The sequence below is a fragment of the Pararge aegeria genome, chromosome 9 (genome assembly GCF_905163445.1).
Source record: "Pararge aegeria chromosome 9, ilParAegt1.1, whole genome shotgun sequence".
Taxonomy (NCBI): domain Eukaryota; kingdom Metazoa; phylum Arthropoda; class Insecta; order Lepidoptera; family Nymphalidae; genus Pararge; species Pararge aegeria.
The window spans coordinates 8250212-8276035 of NC_053188.1; the positions used below are offsets into that span (position 1 = coordinate 8250212).

A 25824-nucleotide genomic window follows, 5' to 3' on the forward strand; every position below is an offset into this window, starting at 1 on the left:
TTTTAAATTTTAAAAAGAGCAATTTATGCACCTTGTATATCGATGATAATTTATAAAATGTTTGGTTGATACATCATGGTGAATGTGCCAGATAAATGTTGAAGAGAATTTTAGTTCATAATTTTATTGTATTATGTAAGTCATTAAGTTTAAGTAATTTACAACTTGGCCTGTTGATATATTATATTATAATCCTATTAAGACTATTTCTGGGATTGTAAAATAAAACCTACATCCAAATTTTATTTGTTTTATTCAATTATCCCATATTATTATTGCCCCTTAAGGTTTGATTATACTGCTTAAGCTATATAACAATAATAATAGTGATATTTTAGTTTTATTAACAACTTTTAATAATAACAATTTTTTTTTCCTGTTTTTAATGTATTATTAAAATAATATTTAAGAACAGAAATTAACACAACATGGTACCGATAGAATGTGTTGGCCCTGCACGGCTAGCATATTCAGGAGACAAAAATTGTATCCACTGACAAGTGATAAAATTTAGTTGTCAACCTACCAAAGCCCTGAAAAAAGGGGAGACCCGTTTCATATTATTATTTCCACTTGTGCTCGGACAGTGGATAAAATAAAAGATAAACATTTTGTTACCTGTCGACAAAAATGTCGTTAAATAATAATGTGAACAAACGAATACAGATATGTTGGTGTGACTATGAAAGCTTTATAGAGTTCACAGTGTTTTATTGGGGCTTAAGTAGTTATGTATTATTTCGCATATTAACAAATAGATATTTATGTATTATTTAGTATATAATATATAAATAAGTTTCATTTAGTGACAGAGTCAGTATTGTTCACACAATATCCACTTCATGCATCATTGAAAAGTAGTTAGTTGATCCAAAAACTGTTGTAGCAAGGCGCTTTCAATGGGTATAACTAAATTTTCACTGCCATCTAGAGTCCGCTTCTGCTTTACAAGCTTGTGATCTAAAAATTCTGTTAGTTGAGCTCGAAGGGCGAGATCTGAACTCACCAAGAAATGTTCACGAGCCTTTGAGTACAAGTCCTTGAAAGGTAGACCTGAAATAATTCAATTAACTTTCATGAGACATTAGTATGATCTAGTGGTTAGAACATTGGTGTATGTATCGTGATATAAATATATTTTCTATAATTGATGTGTATCCAAAATATTGAATATAACTTATTATTTTTTATTTTCGTTATTTTTTGTTTAAAAGTACCGCGGGAACCTTGGCCTGGATGCAAATAATTTCTATGCAAAATTTCACTGAGATAAATCAAGCTGTCTAATCATGCATAATTGAATAGGAAACAAATGCTTTATTTATAAACCCGTCTCCAGTCCAGTGTTAAATTTCATTGGTTCAAAGTTAACAAATAGACACACTTTCGCATTTATAATATTAGAATAGCCCGCATTGTAGCTGCGTGCTGGGTTTATCTCTAAAACCGTGTAATGCCAGGGGGCCTCTACCTGGCAGTAGAATTTTAACAGGCAGTGGATAAAGATGAATATTAGTTTTTTCTTTCTTAAAATTACATATTCCGTCACTGCCTGAAGTACTTTAGTGTACTGTGATTATGAAAGAAATAATGAAAAATAATAAAGAGTTAAAAACAAAGCTTTTGTTTTTCGGAAAAGGGTTATTTTTAAACACCCGCAATGACTTAATATAATTATCTGGCATTTTTATGTGAGGTAACTGATCAAATACGATATTCAAACCACGGCACGTTGTTGAGTACGCGAGGGGAACGAACAAAACAAATACAAACTGCCTATTTACAATTTTACAATTTGAGTTTATGTTGTCACTCGATTTTCATTTAAACAATTCGTATGAAAATAACTATAAGTAAAGTTGGATTTTACCAGGTAGTAATAGCTTAAACATGTATCAACATAATGCTAGATATAAGAAAAGTTTTTCTGTTTAACCAAAGCTTAGCCAGCCAGGTTAGGAAGCAAAAAAAAAATGTTTTAGCCTATTAAACTTAGCAACGTTGAATGTCGCAAATACTGGTAATTTTATTATTACCTAGCTGTTGACCGCGTTCTTCGTCCGCTTTAATGATTTTTTTTTGGGAACCGTTCACGAGCCTGGGTTAAAAAGTAACCTATTTTACTCTCCGTCCTTTTCAACTAACTCTATGCCAAAAATCAAGTTGTCTGGTGACTTAGTTAGAATGTAAAGAAAGTACAAACAAATATACGTTCGCATTTATAATAGTAGGGAGTTTATAATTTTACTGAAGAGTTTCATCATCATATATTAAATTGACTACCGGTCCTCCTACAATGCGAAGGGGTTAAGGCAGTCCACAACGCTGGCCCAGCGCGAATTGGTGGACTCCACCCAACTGTAGTACCACCAACATTATGCAGAACTTTCAGGCATGTATGCAAGTGATATTTGAATCACTTAAAACGCACATAACTTAGAAAAGTTAAGACGTACTTTGCTGAAGCGTTTAACATAAATTATTATACCTTGATAATGTGACTGCTTCTGATTCTCAAGTTGGTATTCGATAACGATTTTGAATATTCCTTTAGCGTTAGTCGTCAGTGACTGGTAGACGCTCTTAAGAGACGACAGCTGGAGGACACCACTCCGTTGAGTCATCAAGGAGTTCTCGTACGATGTCTCTTCGATGTACGGCAAGAATGTTGTCACATCCCACCAGGTGAACTTGAATTTGCTCAGTTTTGAATGATCCCATACTGAAATTCATAATAAACATAACTTGTTATGTGTATTACATCGGTATTCTTTGATCGTACTATGCGTCGCAGAAATAAATAGTTGGAAAATCCAAAAGTGCACGCCTCATAATCTTATTAATTACAATAAAATTGAGATTATTTGTAAATAATAATTAAACTACATCTAATTATACCGTGAAAAGTAATAGGCTTCTATGTCTAAAAATACTGAAGCCTATAAAAAAAAACCAACTTAATAAGTGAAGTATTAAGATGATTATGTGGTAACAATTCATTTTGATAATCTTTTCTTTTTGTATATGACAGTAAAATAAAAGTTACGGAATTTTGTTTGTCAATATCAAATAATTATTGAATATAAACCGATACCTAGTTCACTGGCGTCGAGTTTTGTAGGTATTTTAGGATTATTATGTTGTGACACCTTTATATAAACATCTTGTAATAAATAAATAAACTCGTTGTGCAGTTTACTAGGCTACACAAAATTGCAAATTCATTCAAGGGCAATATTATTTTATAACAAATTACCAAATGAAATCTTTCAGATGTCTCTCAATAAGTTCAAAGTTTATATAAAATGTAAGCTTACAGAAAAATCCTATTATAATATTAAGGATTACTTAAACGATAAAAAAGCTTGGGTGTGAGTTGCTCTAGCTTCATAGTAAATTTATAATTTACTGTGAGATGGTGATAACAAAAAAAAAAATTACCCGGCTAAGTTTGTTGTGGGCTCTTAGACCAGGGCGCGTTTGGTACCCTCGTAGCTTTAGGTTTAAGTAGGCGAACGAAGTTATCACCATACCCTTACAATTATGTTAACATTTATGTATGAAGGCTTCATAAGTGCCTGTGATAGGCCTACATGAATAAAGAAATTTAGAATTTTTGAGAATCATGGAGAACTCTCAGGTTTCCTAACGATGTTTTCCTTCACTGTTGAAGCAAGTGATAGTTTAATTACTTAAAACGCACATTACTCAGAAAATTTGTTGTGCGTTCTGGGATTCGAACTCGGCCCCGCGAAAGTGAAGTCAAAGTAATACTACTAGTCGGCTATCACCGCTTCAAGAAACACTTGCAACGACATAAAACGTCACATTGATTATCATAATCATCAATTCTCAACTGAGAAAAGTTTGAGGTATGTGCTGGGATTCGAACACACCCCCCCGAAAATCAAGTCGAAGTCCTACCCACTGGGCTATCACCGCTTCTTATGGAAATGTTATACTCAATGCAAGAAAAAAAAAACCTGAACTGCCCTGCCGGGATTCGAATCCGGGTAATTGGTAAGACAGCAGCGCTGAACACTGCGCCAGTGGGATAGAAAACTTAAAAAGAATCTTACATAGTGGAGCATTGATGTGGTCTATTGTCGCAATCAGGTGGACATTTCTCAGCTGCGCTAGACTCGCCAACATCGATTGGGCTTTAAAGCTCCTCAACATAACTCCATCGATGTTATGCACGATGACAAATAAGTGAACGCCGCATTCATCCAGCTGAGCTTCTATTAAATTAACCGCATCACCTTTAAAAAAATCAAGGAAAAAGTATACTTTATTGCACACCAAGAAACACATCATGATAGGTAATGATCTTCATTCTCGGGTCTCCGAATGATAAGCGGTTAAGGCATTAGTCCACCACGCTGGCCCAGTTCGGATTGGTGGACTCCACTCGCCTTTGAGAACATTATGGAGAGCTCATGGGGGCATGCAGGTTTCCTCATGCTTAACTTCACCGTTGAAACAAGTGATTCTTTTAATTGCTTAAGACGCACATTACTCAGAAAATTGGAGGTGCGTTCTGGGATTCGAACTCGACCGCCCGAAAATGAAGTCGAAGTACTAATAATCGGCTAGCACCGCTTCAAGAAACACTTGCAACGATAAAAAACGTCACATTGAATATCATTATCATCATCATGAAACAATAATGGCTGAATGAGGATACTGAATGTTCTTAATTCTGTGCTCCGTGTATCCTTTCTAACGGGGTCACAGAGTACTATGGCAACAAAAACTAAAGTCCAAAATTTTGGAAACAATGAATTTCATACAAATTTGTATTTTAATTCTGTATCAAAATCATATTTCATAAATGCAATCCTATAGTCGTAAAAAAGTAATAGGCTCGTTTTGGCATTTGTCATTGGGACGTAACTCACGATAAATCAATTCTATTTTGTACCAGTACTTGATTGATATGATTATGTATTGTAAAGTGTTCGTTCGTTCAAAGTATTCCTTTAACTTCACAACCAAATCGCGTGTATAACAACAAACACAAAAATCGAGTCAAATCACTATGTTTAAATCAATGTCCAAAGTAGAAGAGCTAAAGTTAACGTAATAGACGCTTCAGTCATGTGCCGCTTGGTCAGATACATCAACTCAGACTTATTATTTAGAACCCAGTGTCGTCAATTCAAAATTTTATTTGCGGCTTTGAGAACCAAGCTCATTCGTTGCAGTTAAGATACACACACAATATTTAATTTCGATATTCAGTAAAAAAAAAATGGTTACAACTCTAGAATAAAAAAAAAAAAAAGACTGAGAACGTAACTGTTTTCGAAACGTTTCGCAGCAATTATAAATTGCATGCTACTATAAAGTAAGCGCAAAAAGAATACTCGCGATATATTCTTTCATATTATTTAACGTCCCAAAAAAATATACGTATTTTTTAAAACACTGTATGTCATTTATTTTTATTTTATTGTTTCTTTCAATTTTGTTCCAAGTTACATTCTATGGTCTTGCACAAATGTCAAAACGGGCCTATTACATTTTTACGACTATAGTATTTGGAAAGGCCCAAATGGCCGGGATCAGTTGGGTTATTTATTTCTCACTTCTTAAAATGTAAAGAAGTTTTTGATTCACTTTTCATTCAAAAATAAATGAACGGTGCATACAGGGGAACACTCACTTTCACAAAGACCGAAGAACTAATCACTAGACTATGCTGCTTTAATTCCAAGAAATTAAGATACTGATACATTTCATGTACTTTCTTGTTACTGAACTGTTAAAATAATCATTATTAAATACATTACCTATATTCGATGGAACATGTGTATTCTCCAACAGATCTACCACAATTGTTTCTAGAACATTCTTCATAGTGAGACTAGGGAAGAAGCCATTGACTACGATGCATGGCATGTCGTGAAGTTTTTTCGACTGGAATCTCTGGAGAACTTGCCTTTTAGAACCGATACCGTACAAGATTACATTAAAGTTTTCACTTAACACATAGATCCATCTGTCAAACAGTTGGTCGTAGGTCTCCGTAAGATCTGTTATCCTATTTTGGTGTTCAGTGGACATATGGATGTCAGCTTCTCTGACATTCTCATCTAAATTCATATTTTTCAATCTTGCTAATGTATGGTCCGATGTTGTAATCTGAAATAGGTACCATCATCATCATCATAGCAAACCATTACCGTCTGAGTACAGGGCACAGGTCTCCTCCAACAATAAGAAGGGGTTAGGAACGTAGTCCACTGGGCCAGTGTGGATTGGTATACTCAACACACCCTTGGAACATCATGGATACTCAAGTTTCCAGGTATCCTTACGATGTTTATCTTAATCGTTAAAGCGACTCCGAAAAGTTAGAGGTGCATCCCGGGGATCGATCTGGGCCCCACCGAAAGAGAAGCCAATTTACCATTAGTTATAACTTGAAATACTTCCAGTGAAAGAGATTGAGTCAAGCTTATAGCCATAAATTAATAGATATGGCTAAGTGCTAGGTGGATTCGCTACAACTAGATTTGCGTTAAAACACACAATATTCTAGCATTATTAGGTTTGAACAAAAAAAACACATTTCTTGTAAAGGGAAGCTCCCTTTATTTTCAACCTTCAACATACATTTTCGTTTGACGTTTTATCTCAGATTGGGAGCACCACAAGCTAGAAGCTTTTTTTCCTATTACGCAACAAATGAGCTCTTGACTGTTGGTAAGTGACGATACAGTCTGCGTGTGTGTGTCTGTGTGTGGGTGTGTATGTTTGTATTGTGGTAGTATATTTATTTATTCTTTTTATTATTATTAGCAGGCTTACCCATACCCCTAATCGGTTTCTACTTGACTAAATACTAAATAGCTATGCGGTACGTCTTTAGGAAACATATTCCCTAATGTAAAATTAACTCACCTTTTTACTTGAATTCATCATGAAATAATTATCCGGTGTAACAAAGTACTCTGCGTCTTTCTGCTTCAATTTGCTACCTCTGTTCCTGGTAATTAGTGATGTAGTTGATTTTTTTGGACAATTTTCGTCTTCGACATTTGAGCCACTATCACTTGCTGAAGAATCATTCTGAAAGGCACAGAATTAAGAACATACAGTGTACACATCTGATATTGAAGCATCAAAAACCACTCCACTTTAGAATAGTTTCTCGAACGGTTAGTGTCTTCCCACCATTTATATTACAGCAATTTTGTTACCTCTAATGTTCGCAGCGTTTACCATAAAATGTGAAAATGTGAAAAAGTTTGTGAACTAGCAACATTCCGCGGGTGTAAAGTGAGACATACGCGGGGCGTTTTCACGGTTTTTAGACACAACAGAAAGAAAGCATTGTATGTCTTGAGCACAAAAGATCCTGGAGGGTCGAAGCATCCGCTGAAGCGGGCCTCATTACAAGATAGATAGATTACAAGCATTGTATCTTATAAACTCTTGTTTAGCAAGCGTTTATTTTGTATCTATTTATATCTTAGCCATGGAACAACTAAGTTCTACTACAACTTTGATGGTCAGAACATAAGGGTGCAGAACGCAGCTGATAGAAAGAGACTATCCTACCTCTTCATCACTTTTCTCTGGAACAAAATCACTACTGCTTCCAGAGAAATCGCTGTCAGAAGAATCACTTTCTACCTCTTTAATAATTTCTGAAAAAATTTATCATGTTATAAATATATGTTATATAAATGTAAATATGGTGGAATTCAAATAATAATTAAATATTTAAATTAATGATGACTTGAGACATAAGGACACGAGCATTATGAAGTTGTCAAAAAGTAGAAATAGTAAGAAAATCTGCAGGATATTGGGTAGGTTTGGTAATTATATCGAATTTCCTATTTTCGGTTTGAGGAACCAGGATACCATTTCCATTGGGTAAAAGTTTTAACACGCAACCCAACAAGTAGCTCATGTTTGGTAAATGGCCCAGTGAGATGTGTATAAGCAACCATTTTGTAAGTCATAGTGGTTATAGTATTAAGACTATAAATGGTACACAAACTCTTAATTAAGACAGGTTAAGGTTAAAAATGTTATGATAAATAACATTTTTTTTTTATTATAAAAGAGCAGTTTGATTTATATCCTAAAAACTATGCTTAATTGACCTGTGTGGTATGGTTAGCTAAGTGAAGGTTTTTGGGGCTTAATTTAAGCTAACGGTAGAATGTTGGTAGAAGTTAACTTGCACTTAAAATACTAGAACAGCTCTCTACCAAAGTTTAATTACTCAATAACTTAATTGAATTACTAAAGTAACAAAATAACTACCTTCCACAAGCAGGAATTTTGTTCTAAATTTCCTTCGGTGGAGAAAATTTAAAAATAATGTATCCCTGTTACTAACTGTTCTGTTTACAGATCATGAAATGAGTAACATGGGCAGGAGATTTTTTTTTATGTGCGTAGGAAATGGGAAAACAGAAATTCCGAGCAGACAAAATTACACTAAGCTAATCAATAATCTGGGTGCCAAGTGGGTATTATAAAGTATTGTAACACATGGTGATCCTTAGGTAGAGTAGCTCCCATTTTAATGTATGTAGCTAGACAAAAAATCTTCTTCCTGAACAGTGCCATTGGATGGCACTCTTTCAATACCATATAAATTATTGTTAACTTTCACACCTTCATAACTAAATGTATGTTGAAAATCGCACACTAGATACTCAGAGTAGTGGTATTCCATGAATATGAATTGTATTCAAATGCATGGAATAATTTAACAACAGTGTTTGTAAAAATTGTCTATGAAACATCACTTACTTTTCTTCATGATATTCACAACATGTTTTGGAGTTGCCTCTGTTGCTTTTTGTAACAAATTCAGGTTCTTCCTTGGAGTCTTCATTGGTGAGTTAGTATTAATAGATGTATGAGTAACAGCGGCCTTAACTTTATTATGCAGATCATTTTTTGTATGACGAGATTTAAATTTGAAAATATCTTGGCCCTCTACATCATCGTTTCCAAAAAGTGCTGTAATGGGAGAGAGGAAAAATACAAGAATTATTTGGCCTTAAATATGTTATATTAGCACTATAAAATTAGCCTTATTTTTCAAATACCTCAATAATGAAATAAGCTTTGTTTATTTCCATCGAATCAAAATTTACCTTAAAAATAACTTTAAGTGTGACATTCAAAAACTGACTAAACCATTGTTTGTTTTTGAATGAAAGTTTAGTTTAAGTTGATGTAAGTCTATCCAGTTTTAGATGGATCCCATAATGTGAAAAGAGTGAAAGCCTCCTTGATTTCTTTCCGTTATTTCCTATTTTGAGCAGTGTTCACCCACTTAAAATAACTAACATTTTTGAATTTCAGAAAACAAATCCACTGTCCACTTAATTTAACAATTCTTGATTGTAAAATCAACGTCTCCTGAGGATGCTCCTGTGTCAGAGCGAAATTTGGGTAGAGAGTACATTGCCGAAGATTGTTTGGAGTATAAAGATTGAAGTAATTTTTAACTACATCATACAGATTTGTCTGCTTTTTGCAGAGTATACATAGTAAATAACGCTTTATGTTTATTGTATGTCATGGAATACCACGAAGTAACGCCTGCTTATATCCTATATTGAAATATTTACCTTTTGGTTTTGGTGTGGTATTTTCATCAATATCCTCATCAGAACTTGAAACATAACAGCGTGTCTTTCTCTTCGCAACCGGTGTATCTAAGAACTCATCGTATTTCTTTGGCTTAGTCCTGTTCCTAGCAGCTCTTCTAGGTGTGAATTGAGGATCATCCATTTGTTTATCTGTAGTAGTTTTGTAATAATAATCATTTTATTTAAAGTCCAATTTAAGCTATTAAAAAAACCAATAAGAATAGAAAGAAAAAAAGCAGACTTATGCTATTTTTCTATATTTATTAATGCAGCCTTAGTTTTCCACGTTACAAGTTTTTATTCCGGAAAACAAATCCACAAAATTTTGACTAATGCGAATAAATTACAAACCTGCATTGTAATTCTCCGCACCAATTATATCCATTTATAAATAGACACACAATATTGACGAGACTTTAATTATTTTAATACATAGGATTGATTGATTTTATAAACTATACAGTGAACAGTTGTTTATTTCGGTGGTGAACTGGTTTACTTAACCGCCAAAATACATAACAGAGTGGAAACGAGATAAATGACATTGACATTTGTTTTTTTTTTCATTCTTTGCCGTAGGGAAAAGGCAGCGGTATATCATCGTATCCAATCTCAAGATCTGTATCTTATATTTACCAGAATCACTGGCACTAGTTGCCATTAGGCATTTCATTTCATGGACCACCGCATACACCACACGTATGCATACATACACAAACGCGATTTTCTAGTTTTTTTTCACAAATCTCTAGTCTAAACTAGTTTTGGAAGTCAACTTAGTAACGGTTAGAGATTTGTCAAGAACAGAATGGGCACCACCATTATTATTATTAATTAAGGTCAGCTTTCAGATTCAGAGTAACTTAATAAATAAAAGTTAGACCTAAAGTTTAGAGCCCATTGTGTATTTACATCATTGTTTTCGTCTTTTAGCCATTAGAGCGTCACTGTCCATAAGATTATTGAGGATTTCATCACCATCATCATATCCACCGGTCGACGTCACCGGTCGAGCTTAATGACGCCTGTCCACCTCGTTGGAGGTCGACCAACGCTGCGCTTACCAGTGCGGGAATGCCATTCCAGCACCTTGGGAGCCCAACGCCCATCCTTTCTCCAAATTATGTGCCCCACCCAATGCCAATTCAGTTTCGCGACTCGTTCAGCTATGTCGGTTGAGAGTTTATTTATTGTTATGGAGGGTAGAGGTAAGGAGAGTCATCTGTGTATATGAAAAAGTGTCGTCAAAATGTATTAAATTAGGATGGCGCCACATTTGCATCAGGGTAACTCTTAAAAGAAGCGCCAAATATAAATATTGTTAGAGTAGGCTTGAAAAATAAACAAGGAAGTATGGAGATACAAGGAAGTAAGGTTATATTTACCACAATATTTTGTACAACGTAAGTTGTTGAAATTTTCAATAATTAACTACTTTAGTCGATAATGATATTAAATTTTTTAACTCGGCATACTACGATTGCTACATTCATACCATACCCTGCGCATCCACCAGCGCCATTGTGGAGGATTTTTTAACTGTTATTTAGCGCATACACTGGACACTTTTTCAACTTTTCTCCCATATAAGATGACTGACGTACAATTGTGCACAGACAACTTATGAAACCGGGTAGTATATGCGTTGTAATAGAAGACATTTTAAACAGGAGCACCATGTTTGTATCCTCTTTGTTTTAGGTTTCTTCATACAAAACGCATAATGGAGATATAATAGTTCTTTCCTCAGAGATGGCCAAATAGATATTGGTAATAGACACTCGGGCTACAAGTCATATACATTGTGAAGGTCGGTCACTAAGCAAACTTTGTGTTCTTCTTCTTCTTTTGCTTACGGCTCACGACAGGTTACGATCTATTTTGACGCCGCTGTCTAGATCTCCCAGCAAGCATTGGTCACCGCCAAGAACAGCAGCACTTTCCTTGCTGCAAGAAATTTAGCATCTCCTGCTTGTATTATACACTTCCCATAGGTTTGTAGGGCGAGTTGCGCCGGCTTAGGGCCTATTAGCTACTCCAAAGCGCCTGTTTTTGCAAGTCCATCGGCCTTTTCGTTACCGATGATCTCACATTCATTCATTCCACATCCTACATTTTTTCTTGACTTGGAGCCGTCTGTGTACCACTTCAGGCTCCCCCGTTTTCAAGCCAGTCAATACGATTTGGAATAGCCACAGTATATTGCCTGAGGAAGTAAAACTTTGTGTTACGAGCATTTTGCGCCCAAGAACATTCCAGGGGAGTACTCGCAACTCTTTTTGCTTGTCTAAACAAACGCTCGCGCAACGAATTCTAGCACTGAAAGGTTGCAAAGATAATACTCCCGGTTTGAAACGTCCATAGGTCCTCTTACAGTTGCTATATACAAAACACGTTACTTTACACGTTACGTTACAAGAAGATGAATCCCAAAATGAATTTTTGGTACTAGAAGACTGTACGAATGGACATTGACTTTACGTATATATCTCTTTAACATTATTGTTTTTAACGTTAGGGCTTCTTGGACAAAATAGCTACTGAATAGGAAAATAAAGAAGTTAATTAAAAAAAAAGCATACATTACATCATTTCATTTATTTGCTCAACTTATTGACAATTTCGAAAATCACAGTTAATATTTCTGACAATTGTTTTGTAACTATCATATTACGCGACAACAGCTGCCAGTATGTAAATGGGATGTGGGTATAAAATGGTATTATAAATATTGATAATATTATTGGCCACAGTACATTACTATTTAAATATTATTGTATTGTAATTATATAATGAAATTGGTACATTCATTTATCAAGAAACTTAAAGAGTTAGAGAACAGATATCAAAATAGTATATACCTAATAGACAATATATAGTTGAGTAAATTTTAAGTAAAAACAACATACATACATTTTAATTAATGAAGCGAGCATAAAAATGAAGAGTGAGTGACTTGAAATACACAAAATACAATTAGGAGAAGCAAGATAATGACTATCATTCACTAAAATTCTTTTTAAATAACTTCAAAAACATTTATCAATTGAAATTAAAACCATTAGAATTTTTAAATATACAGATACTTTAATGGAAAAAAAATCACAATACGCCATTGGAATATCACCTGTGTAGTAACAAATAAACATTAATGGTGTCTCATGGTGATACAACTTAAAATTTAGTACTTAGATATATTGTAATGGTGGGATCATAGCTCTATATACAACACCAACAAATTCAATATTCTATTACAATCACTCGAGTCACCTACAACATCTAAATTAATGTCACAGAGCTTTGTACAGTAAAGCACACAAGAGGCCAAGAACATTCAGAATGGACTCTATCCAGATAAAATTTGTACAAAACTATGTTACAAAACTTTATAAACACTTATTGCATTCAATTACCATACTACTTTTAGTAGATCAAAAGTGCTACTTTAAACATCTACCAAGAAATTTCTGAAAGCAATTCACGATTAATCGAATCGAATTCCATTATATTATACTACGACATTTTACCCATTCGTTTTGTTTAATATATGGTCAAAGTTATTAGCCAATAATGTACACAATACGTTTGAATATTTAATGACATGAATACATCATTTTAAATATGAGGTTTATATTGGATACATTGCAATAATTTACATAAAACACAACAATAAGAGAATGTTCACAGAAACCACATACATAAAATATACCTCCGAGCCTACTTCCAAAACTACGTAAACGCGCAAAAAGCGTCCAGCATATTATCATAACGTACACATTAATTAAAGTAATCATTTAAAAGCGGCACAATAAGACCGCGAGAGACAAAATGTTAGGATCGAATATCGTCTTGAGATCAATAATAGTAAACGAAGTGACGAATCCGAGGATTCACAACTAAACATACGTAACACGTCCACCGGCCACTGTTGTAATATGCGGAATTGTATCAATTCCACTCCACACTAACACCAAATACTAATAGTCAGTGCACAAGTTGGCTGATGGAGAACTTCTATTAATACTAATGTTTTATTGCTAATATTATGTTTCTCGTCACATTTAAACCACTTATAGGATTCCAAAGTTATAATATTATATAGTTCAATAGTTTCAACGATTGTATAGGTCGAATAAGCAGAGTCCAGGTGTTTTATTTGACCGATCCGATCACCGTATCATTCCTCGTGTGGCTCACTCATTCGCTAACGTTTACGCTAAATCGTTTTATGATTGCGTATTCAATTGTCCAGTTATGTGTCAAATCTTTTTTGATTCAGACAAAACAGACTCAACCTAGAACGTGCGTATTGTAACGGTCTTTCGAGACTGCGTATCATCCATCCAAATATGCGTGCATGATTCGTGTCGACATGCGTGCATGGTCATCAGATCGGACAAATAATACATATCTGGAGTCAACTTAACATCGCGCATCATTGATGGCGATATTATATGAATTAACCGATTTGTTCACATTACACACAACACACCTTTCACAATGTATAGAAGTTCGTTAATGGCATCAACACATCATGTGAATGTTTCTTTCATGTATTAATGTACTCTATGGGACCTTTTGTAAAGTTCCGAAAAAACCAAAGTAGGTAAATGGAATAGAAATCTATTGCATCGTTTTTTTTTTTAATCAACATTAATCTGCATGAATACCACTTTATAGTATTTTCTACAAATTAAGTAAGGATACCTTAAGTTTGCTTTTTAATTAATATGTTTTAGTAGTTAGTCATTGATTATATGAAGATCTTGTTGTTCTGTTAACTAAAAGAAAAGTACCATGTCATGGAATTCTATTACTTTAGTATTTTTACATTACATTTTTTCAGAACTTTACAAAAAGTTACGTATTATACAGTATAATGTACTGTGTCCGTCAATCTTGAGTGTTAAGGCGCCCGGGGTCCAGGTGGCATGAACCATACTTTAAAGCGTTCATAACGATTGACGGTCACTGTACTAATACTTCAGATATTCAGCAGTATTGATATTGCACACATCACTATTTTAACATTTATTAATACATTGATAAGGATGTTTATAAAATATAAATTTTCTACTTATTTTTATTTTGGTAATTACAAACATCGAAACATTTAATTTTACGACTAATCCATATTGTTGGCGCATACTTATATTGAGGAATTAAAGATCAATTCTTTCTAGTTTTGTCTAACAATTCCGTTGTGTTGTTCGTTATGGCCGATGTCTACTTCGGTTTAAACTATTTCTCCTACTCGTACATTTCCATTAGTATAGTAATTATTATGATATAAAAGTCCATTATGGCGTGGATTGATGGGGAAAGGAGGTTAAGGCGGTGTGTGCGGCACATATAACTAATGCAAACAATAGTGCAATACATAAAGTTCATTGCATACGCTCCGGCTAACTTTGTGTCTCAAACAACAACTTATGGGCAATATTTATAACAGTAGAAACACAAATACAACACTACATGTGCCATCAATTAGTAAATGACAGATTATGTTTAAAAAGTATTGATATGTAATATTTCGATTTAATGACTAAAAATATGAAGTATTTTAAACCTATATTTTTTCTTATTGAGTTGTTGCCGGTGATGGTTAAAATTCTTAAAAGTTATTTTTCTTAATCTTATGAGAAAGGTAGGTAGATATTTTGCATTCACTAAACTGAAAGCTATTGAAGCATTCAAATTATCAACTATAAATATATCTATACTTTTTGGCACTTCTGACAGTCGGCATTAAACGACAGATGGCACGCAGGTTGGGTGCCAATGTGTTTCTTCTATTAATAAATCATAAGCGTCTTCTTCGTGAAAATAATCCGATTAATCGTACATGCGGGTAGCGTGTTTACACATTTCGAAAAGTGCAAAAAAATAATCTCAGAGAAATTATTTTTAGTTTCTTTTGTTATTACGAATACTATATGGGAATCATATTAATTGTTTAGAATTGAGAGTTATTTCGAATTATTTTAAGTTATATATGAATTACCTACAAAAGTCAGATTGGATATGATACAACATTTAATAGACTTATGTTACTTCGGAGATATCCATATTATAGCTAACCAAAGACACACCCAATTTGATGTCGCAATTTGTATTATAAATAATTATCTGAAGTAAACCTACTATACAGGCTCTTTCTTCAGCAGTTTAATCTGTTACTTGCATTAGTCTGATAAGTGCGTGGCACGTCTTTGGTATAAAGGCGGGCGGAAATATCTACGTCCGTACCAGCAATAGCTGAATAAAATATTTAGTTGATTATATTCATATTGTAAACGTGCCACACCGAACTCCTGTACCGATGATATCGCCAGGCTATTTTCTCCGATTTATTGTAAGTAAATAAATAACGAGTTTATTTATTTATTACTAATTATGAGCGTTTCAAGTTTTGCAATGCGACAGTCCATGGTAAATGACTTAAATTATGAGCTCTATTTTATATGACATAAAGTAAATAGTTGTTCATTTTTGTAGGAAAGTTATACGTATACGTTCACTAGCTGTATACTATTTTCACTATAATTTACTTTATGACATCATATAAAGTTGAAATATTAATAATCTAATTTTAATCGCTTGGTTGTTAAGTCCTATATAGGAATGGGAATATAACTGTTACTCTTTATCCCTTCCCTTACGAATTTTTTCAAATTTATATGAGCAATCTGTAACCCTTTTTAACTATACTAAACGTAATAAATATACTGTATGATGTATCAACAGTAGTTACATTTTGAATAAACATTAAAAACAAATAACTCTGTAAAGCTGAACACGTATATTACTAAAAAAAAAAAAAGAACTTGTGTTTCATCATTTTCCGTTGACTGTCCGAGTGATTAAATAGTTGGCGGGATTGATAAAATTTCGACGGATATTAATTCGGTATAAAGGTATGAACAAATGTTTTTCCGGTACAAGATCGGTGTGGCCGCCGAATAGTCTTATCTAAACTACGACATTGCAAAACTATTTTCACAAGAAAGTAACAAAAAGCCGATCTAGCAAGAAAATAAATAATCTTAAGGAGACTGATTTATGGAACTTGGTATAAATGTTTTAATCATAAAGCAATTTCTATATTATTTTATTTAAAAGATTGAATTCAATAGTTTATCAATATTAACAAAGTAAAAACCGATTTAAACAGACTCTACTGTCTGGTAATTAGCATTTTTCATTGGAGGTCTCTGGTTTTTCTGCAAAAAAATCTCATTCCCAGAACGGAGTTAGAAAATCGGCGTTGTCCACAGCCGTGCCTCGGAGAGCATGTTAAACCTTTGTTCCCGGATAGTAACAGTAACATGTGATCATAATCGTTAATGCGTCAATCTGCATCGAAGTAACATGGAAGCTCTTAAACTCTTTCTCATAAGAGTGTCGCTGCCTTAATTGGCGCATTAATCTAAGATTGGCTAGTTGTCTATTATACAGACGATATATTCCTCAACTATGTCCACTTTATATTGCAAACCACATTCTAACGACCTGTAAGATACCGAACTTGCCGAGCTTACAACAGCAAGCATAAAGAACTGTGGCCTTTGAGTAAATTTCCCTGTAAAAATCATATTTACGAATTAATCTGTCAAGTGGAAGACCAAATGTCAAAATTAGATAACTCTTGCCAAGTTTTACAGAAGTAACATGACTTCGGAGTTATGTTTCTTAACTTGATAACTAACCCTATGGGTACAGTAACGGCGGTCGACACCGTACCATTTTTTTCGACATCGTACCATTTTATTCGACACCGTGCCATTTTATTTTCGACACCGTACCATTTTTTTCCGACACCGGACCAAAGTTAACCAGAGCGGCACGTAAGTAAGAAAACACACATTGCCATTACAATCGGCAATAAAGCCGCACTTAATCCCGTTTATATCACTTAGTGTCGAGAGTGGCACAGGGTCGGTGTGGCCAGTAACACAAACGCACAAACCGGACCCTATTGCTTCTACAGTCGAATCGTAAACAAACGATATGCATTCTGCGCTTCGATCAATAATATACTAGCTCCCTTATTAATAAACGTTGTAATACGGTTGTATAGTAACACAATTTTTTGTCTTCTTTTTTCAAATGACTATTTACTGAATATTGATAGAGAGAAAACATTGTCTAACTAATCAGCAGCTATACAAAGTCTATAAGTAGGGTCTCAAATGTGCTGTCCGTGAAAAATAATATTTAGTATTTCTGCTTGAGAAAAAGCCAATTTGAACGTCAGAAAAAAGCAAAAAAAATGGCGGTATATTTTTTTAAATAATAAATATTTGAAGTTATATTTCTTGACACGATTAAACATCACCGAAAAGCCGGACACACTCTGACTAATATTGCATAGCTACAGTATATTATTGTTCGAAGATTCTGTGACGTCAAATTTGACGTGTCAGTTTGCTAGTGTTACGATTGGCACCTCGTAGCGAATACGGCCCCTCGGTGTGGGCTTAGACCTGCTTGACACGTTTCCGCGGCGGGCCTATGGGCGGGATCTGTTGCTGTTGCGTCGCGAGCGCGCGGAACGCTTCGGCTATGAGGTGCGGATGCGAAGAGATCATGTTCTTCCACCCTGCTGTGTCCATCACGTCAGTCGCGTGACTCCTGCAAAGATACGTTTTATTTAATACTAGATATTCCCTGCGGCTTCGCTCGCGTTAATTTCGGGACGCAGCGTACATAGTCTACACCTATAGTCATACATGAGATTTTCGACAAACTTTTTATCTTTGGTTAATTTTTTTTTTTTTTTTTAAAAAGTATCCTATATTACTTCTAAGAATACGTGTACAAAGTTTCATGATCATCGGTTAAGTAGTTTTCGCGCGAAAGCGTAACAAACAAACTTACATTCACATTTATAATAAGAATATATTTAATAATATTTAATTAATATATTTAATAATATTTAATATAAGCCTTTTTTGTTTTTGCACCCACCCCTGAGGATGGTTTCAATGGCACAAATCCAAAAAGTGGTCCTGTAAAAATCTGCTGTAAAGCCTATATTAATCATCATCATCATCATCATTTCAACCAAACGACGTCCACTGCTGGACATAGGTCTTTTGTAGGGAGTTCAACAATCTACGGTCCTGGGCCGCTTGCCTCCAGCGGCTCCCAGCGACTCGCCTGATGTCTTCTGACCACCGCGTTGAGGGCCGACCTACGCCACGTTTACCGGTGCGGGGTCGCCATTTTTTTTTATTCTTCTTCTGTATTTTTCGTTTGCAAATAAAGAGTATAAATATATAAATAAAATTAATAGGGCTGTATCTGATTTCTTCAGTAAAAACTATGGCAGTGGTTTATTTAAAAACAATTAGCGTTTCGGTTTCACGGATAAAGTCACAGAGACAGTAAATAATGTACCTCTGTAACCTTTGAAGTAATATTTCGGTTTTCATTTACACGTTGTATATATGTACATCTTTATAGAATATCTACGATGTAGCAGGAATAAAAAGGTACCACTTACGTGTTAATAAAGTCTATGGTCTGCGCTTTGAGCTGGTCTGCGGAGTGAAGGTCAGCCAGGATCAGGGTATCGGCTGCCGTTTCTACTGACAGGTTCACGCATAACGCCTCTTCGCACATCACTTTTAGTCTATCTAACGCGTACTGAAACAAAAAGAACATAATTATTAGTTTTCCAGTGCAGCAGCGAGAGAAGAGTATCGATAGATATAATGCAATAAGTGATTTTAAATTGTAACTTAGACAAATATGATTTAAGATTCATTATGCAAATAAAATTATTGAATTACCTACACAAAATTATTTAGAAATCATGCTCATAACAACATCATGAGAAGGGAAGAGCGCTGATGACTATAATACGAATATGTTTTAATACTTAGTTTAGGCATCAGTGGTCAAACCTACTATCTATCTATCTATATATACAAAAGAGAAAGTGTGTGGGTATGTTCCGTATAGGCTCCGAAACGGCTGGACCGATTTCAATGAAACTTTCAGGGAATCTCCGGATTGACCTGGCGAGTAATCCTGAAAGTTTGGTGACGATCGGAGTACTCCTATTTTTGAACTGTCAAATACAGCTTTTATTTACTATGATGATATTCTATTGTTGAGTGTACACGGGTGTAGATAATGATCTGCACCCGCTCGAGAAGAGAATAAATTAAAAATTTAATGATGTAAGTTTATTGTTTAAATAAAATAAAGCAAAATCTAGCCCGGCGAAGCGGGTTGGATACGCTAGTAATATATAAATGTTGTCATTTTTATGGAACAATAAAATTATTTTTATTTTATTTTTATCATTATATCATCATCCTCATCATGGGACTATGTTAATAAAGAAACTCAGAATCTTATTTTTAACAATAGTGTTTTTTGTCATCGGCGTGAAATTTGAGATAATCTGTCAGATTAACTAACTCATCATTCTTATTCAATAATGTAACCTGTTGTATTTTTTTTATTTAAACGCGTTAATCTTTGGATCTCTAATTCTCTAAGAAGGGTGTATCGCGGAACCGCAAGTACCCAAAAAAAAAATTACAAAAGTACCTTGTCTGCCGCCGCTAATAAATCGTCAGCCATTTTCTCTAGGTTAGGCGCTCGATCTGTGTAGATGAATCTTAACATCTCCCGTAACACTTCGTGGTCAACGTCTGTGATGTCCACTCGATTTCTTTTCCTCTCTTCCATTTCGTGTTCGAACATGGCAGCAAATACAGGACTCCGCGCTGTAATAAAGGAAACATACGTTTAGATTCTATTTTCAATATTTTAGAGATTTGTATGCTATGTTGAGTACTAAAGTCATAAATAGCGTAAAGCAGGCCTACAGGTCTCTCCCAAGGGAGACGGGGACGGGTTGGTGATCGCAATAGATGGGGTAGTAGTAGCAAAGTGGACGCGGATTTTATGACAATCAGTTGAAAGTCCAATTCAACTGATTGTCATAAAATCAAGTATGCCTAACGAAATCGAAAGTATGAATAAAACTTTTCCTACTTATTTTAACCAAATGAATTCATACATAATATAATATGTTACCATTAATGTGATGGTGATAACTACATGCGTTAAGCTAAAACTAAGGGTTCCAAACGCGCCCTGATCTAAGAGCCCACACAAAACTTAGCGGGGGGTTTTTTTGTTATCATCATCTCACGGTCGAAGTAATATTTAGCTATGTAGTTAGAGCAGTTACCCAAGCTTTTTTGTCATACATGTAATCCTTAATATTAAAATAGGATTCTTCTATAAGCATACGTTTCCTTTAAACTTTGAATTTATTGAGAGACATCAAGGATTTCATCTGACAATTTGTTATAAAATTTTGTACAATTACCCTTAAACCTGTTATTTTAAGTTACTGCATGTAGCGTTGGCCATTAATGAGCACAATTTAAATTTGAATCGTTCAAAAAATTTAGGAGTTAACAAATTAGATAAAAAGACTGCCTCCCTGGCGTAGTGGTAAGCGATGAATTTTATGGTAGGTCTGAAGTTCGTTCTCGGCAGAATTATTTTGAAAATTTCTTATTTCTAAATATCTTTGTCATACATAAATTAAAGATGAGATTGCTTAAAATTAAGCGATGAGTTTTATGGGAGGTCTGAAGTTCGTCCTCGGCAGAGTTAATTTGAAAATTTCTAATTTCTAAATATCTTTGTCATACATAACATCAGATGAGATTGCTTAAAATTAAAAAAAATGGCGAATAGATGTAATTTAAAGCTCAGTAGAAATATATAAAGTAAAAATTAAGGGTTTGAATAGAATAAATTATTAAATACTACAGTTTTAAATCATTAATCTGAATGGTATTTATTAAATGCAGGCCCAAATAATAATAGAATAACACATAACAGACCATTATAAAGTTAACGAGGACAATAATAACAATCTTAGGGAACGTTGATAAATCTAGTATCGAATGTACACTGAATAGTAGGACAAACCTGTAATAAATACAATATGTCCGTATTTATTACAGGCATCAGTATAAAAGTGAATCACGTTAAACGACCGTAAGCGTTTAGAAATTAAACTATAACCTATAAACGAAGCGATTGCATTACTTCCATGACATAATATTTTAATATAATTTTATTAAATACAGTTTGGCGATTTTATTCATTTAAAGTGTTATCAATATAAAATAATCGTTAACTAGTAACTCTCACGTGAAACACTATGTAAGTATGTTGAGGCTGTGTATAAACATCAACCAATTTTTCCGTTGCCACGTCATAGTTTTAATGTTTTTAGAATACAGAATAAAACACTGCTTGTTTAACCACAACACTTTAGTTCATTCGTTTTATTTAACCTTCAAGTGCTATTTGATAAATACGTTATTATTCGCCTAATATACATTATTAGCTTCATGTAAGCTGGATTTGATCGTCGACTTATTTAAAAGGTTTAGAATTTTCGCAAATTTCGCAATTCGTCTTTACTCCTAATAAATTATATGAAGATTAAACAAAAAAAAATTGTTGATTTTAGTTAAGTGAATGATTAATATTCCATATGAATAATAAACATTTAAGTACGCACATAAAATGATTACAACTGTAAAGAAATTACATTGCGTAGGCATATACAAATATATAACGAAATATAAACTTCGTGGGACGTAGGAATATGTTTTTCTAGTGTATTATTATATATTAAAGGATACGATATATAGACGTTATTCTGCTAGAGATTTAGCAAAAAAATATTTAAATATAATAACGTATAGCCAAGATGGAAAAACAAAAAAAAATTACGACAGTTTTAAATAAATAAAAGGTCTTTCGCCACGTGCTGACTCGAACTAACAGCTAAGAAACTTCTAAGAGACACTGGAGGAAGAAAAAACATCAATACGTTTAGGAGGAGAGTAACGTACATAACCCTAACCGGATAGCCTGCTACCACCTTAGACTGCATCATCACTTACCACCAGATGAGATAGCAGTCAAGGGCTTTCTTCTAGTGGAATAAGAAAACATGCACACCAGAATTTTATCGTAGGACAATAGGGCAATATTAAAACACTCTTCTATTACCTGCTAATATTGCTTTGTGTGCCTGGAACTCCCTGCCTCCGACCGCTAGCGTGACGTCCGAGAACCTCTCGTTGTCGAACAACGCTCCCAGGTCGTCCGATAACCGGCACTCGGGTACTTTGAACTGAACCACGTTACTTTGTCCACTAATGTTAATGCTGTCCGCTACAACCGACACTTCACAAAATATCGTCAGTTTGTCTTCGGGCAGTAGGCCGTTCGCCTCATCCAAAAGGAAGTCTCTGCAATTGAACACGAGAGTTTGTTTTATTTCTAATTTTATCCGACTTTTAGTTTAGCGCCACATTTAACTCAAAATCAGCCATTAACTTAAAGATCGTCCGCTAAAATATTATATAATCATTTAGTACATTATTTATTTCAATGTGATCAATTTACTACAGTAAAAGCCTTTGAAATTGCCTACACGATCTCGTTCCGCCTTTCGGCATAAGCCAGCAAAACGCGGCGTGAGATGTGGCAACTTTTATAGCGCGCCAAATATTTGAGCAAACGAAATGCATTATTAATTAAATTCTATGAAGATGACTTTGGTTAAATAAACATGAGTGAATTTTTTCGACATTGATGGTTCCGGGTATACCAATATTCATTGTTCATTCGTCATTCATCAATATAAAGAACTTATTAATTATCTTCTTTAATCAATGCGAGTTATCAATGTGTACCGACTTTAATAAATTTTGAAAATTATATTATTGGATAATAGTCTAGTCTAATAAATTATTCTTATAATCAATATATAAAGTATCATATAAGTTGTGCAAAAAATAATTAAAGTTATAAGAACATTCGAAAGAGTACCTAAATGCAAAACTGCTTAGAATCATCAAAGTTAGTTTTACGTGTATTTTTGTATTCAGTTGTTATATATAGATACCTCAGTAACAATTCTAAAACAAAGCGTAGATTGTACGAAAAGTAGTCTGTTCGTAAGAACGCTATCAATATTCCGAGAACGTTACAACGGCCGTAAGTTTTAAAATACAATCCCAGCTTTGTTGCAAATTCAAGCGATAAATTCTGCCCTTTGCTGTTATAAACTTAAAGGCAAACGGCATCAAATTAAATACTTCTTGAAATATTCAAAGAATCATGGAAATATACTAGTTTCCTCCATCTTGAGAACGATATTTGAATATTTTTTTCAATGCAGTTGCTCAAAAACTGCAATAACAATAAAAGTAAACATGTTTTTGAAACAAGTTAGGTATGTAGATTTCTTAGGTTCAAGGAATGGATCTATTTAATTCAGTAAAATTAAAGTAGGACGGTTTAATTTTACCACGATGTTTAGAAATTGGTTAGTTTCACATTGTTCAAACATTGTAGGTAATTTCTGGTTCGTAATCCCTTTTCTAAGTTATAATAAATAATTAAATGGACATTTTGCAATAGTAACAGTAGAAAAGCGTGTAACTAACAAGGCTCTTTTATTATTATATTAGTAACACTGTTCACGTCTAATCTTCTGAAGCATTTAAAGCTAAGTATGTCTAAGTATATTATTATCAAAAAATGAATTATGCAAAATTTTTGAAATATGATTTGTTTATTTTATTGTGTGCATGCAGTAAAAACATTATGAACCGTGCAAAATACGTTGCCTATGTGTTTTCACGAGAAAAACCTGGTATTTGTCAATCTTTTAATAAGGAATAGGAAAAATAAGCTATACCTTTAATCTTAATATAATAATATATTATAGATAAACTAAAAGCATCCATGCCACATCGTGGTAACTTTCAGACATTTAGGGACCAACTTATAAATGTGGCATAACGTCTTTACTACGACCAATTGTGCTAGGCATTATTATCGTCACATAAACTTGTCAACAGCTACTTTTGTAGCAACAATAACATTTCCAAAGGGCACAACCATAAACGAACTTCGGCCTTTCGTCTAGACTTTAGCCGCTTCCTGCTAGCTTCTTTATCGATTTGATCGTAGGTCCAGCGCACTCGGGGCGTTCCACACTGCGCTTAGCGTGTAAATCGTATATTTAGGTATTCTATATCTATTTGGTATTAGTCACTACGTGTTCATGATTCACAATTTAAACTTTATTTTTATTACACGCCTGCTTTAAAAGTTATACACTGCACATCTATTCGATGAACAATTTTGAAAAGAAAAAAAAAACGACTTTATTACATATGTACCTACATAACGAAGCAAGAAATAAATATTTTCTACAACTTTATAGATTGTATAGAAGTGTCTTACTACGTATAGTAGCAGGGAAAGTACCTAGTCATTTTCTGGCAAATGAGAGAAGTATACAGTTTCAGAAAAAAAAGATTTATTTTAAATCATTTAATAAGTGCCAAAGTTCTAAGGTACTAACTTCCTCCTTTTTTGTTTAAGTCTGTTAAATATAAGATTCATTGTTGAATCACGATCATATCAGAACAAAATACATACCTTCTTATGAATTTTTTGAAGCCCCAGTCTTTGCCTTGGACGAATCTGTACGCGCGTTGTGACTCCATCGCTTTTGTTTCTTCCCGTTTCGCGTTTAATATTGAAAACTTAAACTTTGCCCGAACTTCTGATTTATTACAAGACACTAATAATAAATATAATGATAAATAGTCTTTGCTCTCTTCATCCAGTCCTTTAGGATTAACACGAAGACACCATTTTAACTTATCACTAGCACCAGCTGAGAATGTCGATGATTTTAACACTTCACCCATCTCTTCTCTACAAAAACTAAAATTGTTTATCGTCCACATGTAACTGAACTTCACCACCTTCACCTGAAAATAAAGAAAAAAGGTGTTATTAAAGAAATAAACAAGAAAATGTAACATGCTAAAAACTACACGCATTAAACTATAACTAAGAACGATCTAATGTTTAACAGTTATAATATTTATGTTGTTTAGGTTTCATGTAAATTGGAGGTAGGCACAGAAAAACCGTTATCAGTTATGTGGTTGAACTCATTTTGCTTCAATAGTTTTGATGATAAAAAGCTCGTTTTGAAAAAAAAAATTCTTTGGGATTTAAAAAAGTTTGTGAACACTTGAATCGCGCATGAAATTGTTTCAATGACACAAACCACTATGTCACAACTTTGTATTTTTTATAGCTT

At 33.9% G+C, this 25824-nt stretch overlaps 2 protein-coding genes across 6 annotated transcripts in view; both read right to left on the bottom strand.

The window, feature by feature from the left end:
* Positions 1 to 236: 236 nt before the first annotated feature.
* LOC120626525 (origin recognition complex subunit 2) lies at positions 237 to 10143 on the bottom strand. Its single transcript, XM_039894063.1, has 9 exons — positions 9984 to 10143; positions 9612 to 9782; positions 8782 to 8994; positions 7570 to 7658; positions 6910 to 7077; positions 5796 to 6147; positions 4080 to 4262; positions 2489 to 2722; positions 237 to 1053 (listed from the first exon to the last, which is right to left on the bottom strand). The coding sequence occupies exons 1-9, from the start codon at positions 10015 to 10017 to the stop codon at positions 848 to 850; spliced, it is 1650 nt and encodes a 549-aa protein (XP_039749997.1). The 5' UTR covers positions 10018 to 10143; the 3' UTR covers positions 237 to 847.
* A 2068-nt stretch (positions 10144 to 12211) lies between these two features.
* LOC120626151 (protein roadkill) overlaps positions 12212 to 25824 on the bottom strand; it is an 80920-nt gene continuing 67307 nt past the window's right edge. For all 5 annotated transcript variants that reach the window (XM_039893475.1, XM_039893477.1, XM_039893476.1 and 2 more), the window contains 5 exons: positions 25149 to 25486; positions 22701 to 22942; positions 20199 to 20377; positions 19141 to 19283; positions 12212 to 18266 (listed from right to left, as the gene is read on the bottom strand). In XM_039893475.1, coding sequence (XP_039749409.1) covers positions 18113 to 18266; positions 19141 to 19283; positions 20199 to 20377; positions 22701 to 22942; positions 25149 to 25486 — 1056 coding nt within the window. In that variant the 3' untranslated portion in view covers positions 12212 to 18112. The remainder of the gene's footprint in view (positions 18267 to 19140; positions 19284 to 20198; positions 20378 to 22700; positions 22943 to 25148; positions 25487 to 25824) is intronic.

Excerpts from the sequence above, each read along its gene's own strand:
- LOC120626525 (XM_039894063.1), bottom strand. The coding sequence starts at position 10,017 with ATGGATATAATTGGTGCGGAGAATTACAATGCAG. Across the intron at positions 7,078-7,569 it reads CAGAGAAAAGTGATGAAGAG|AATGATTCTTCAGCAAGTGA; the intron begins GTAGGATAGTCT and ends TGTGCCTTTCAG. Across the intron at positions 4,263-5,795 it reads ACATGTTCCATCGAATATAG|GTGATGCGGTTAATTTAATA; the intron begins GTAATGTATTTA and ends ATTTTTTTAAAG.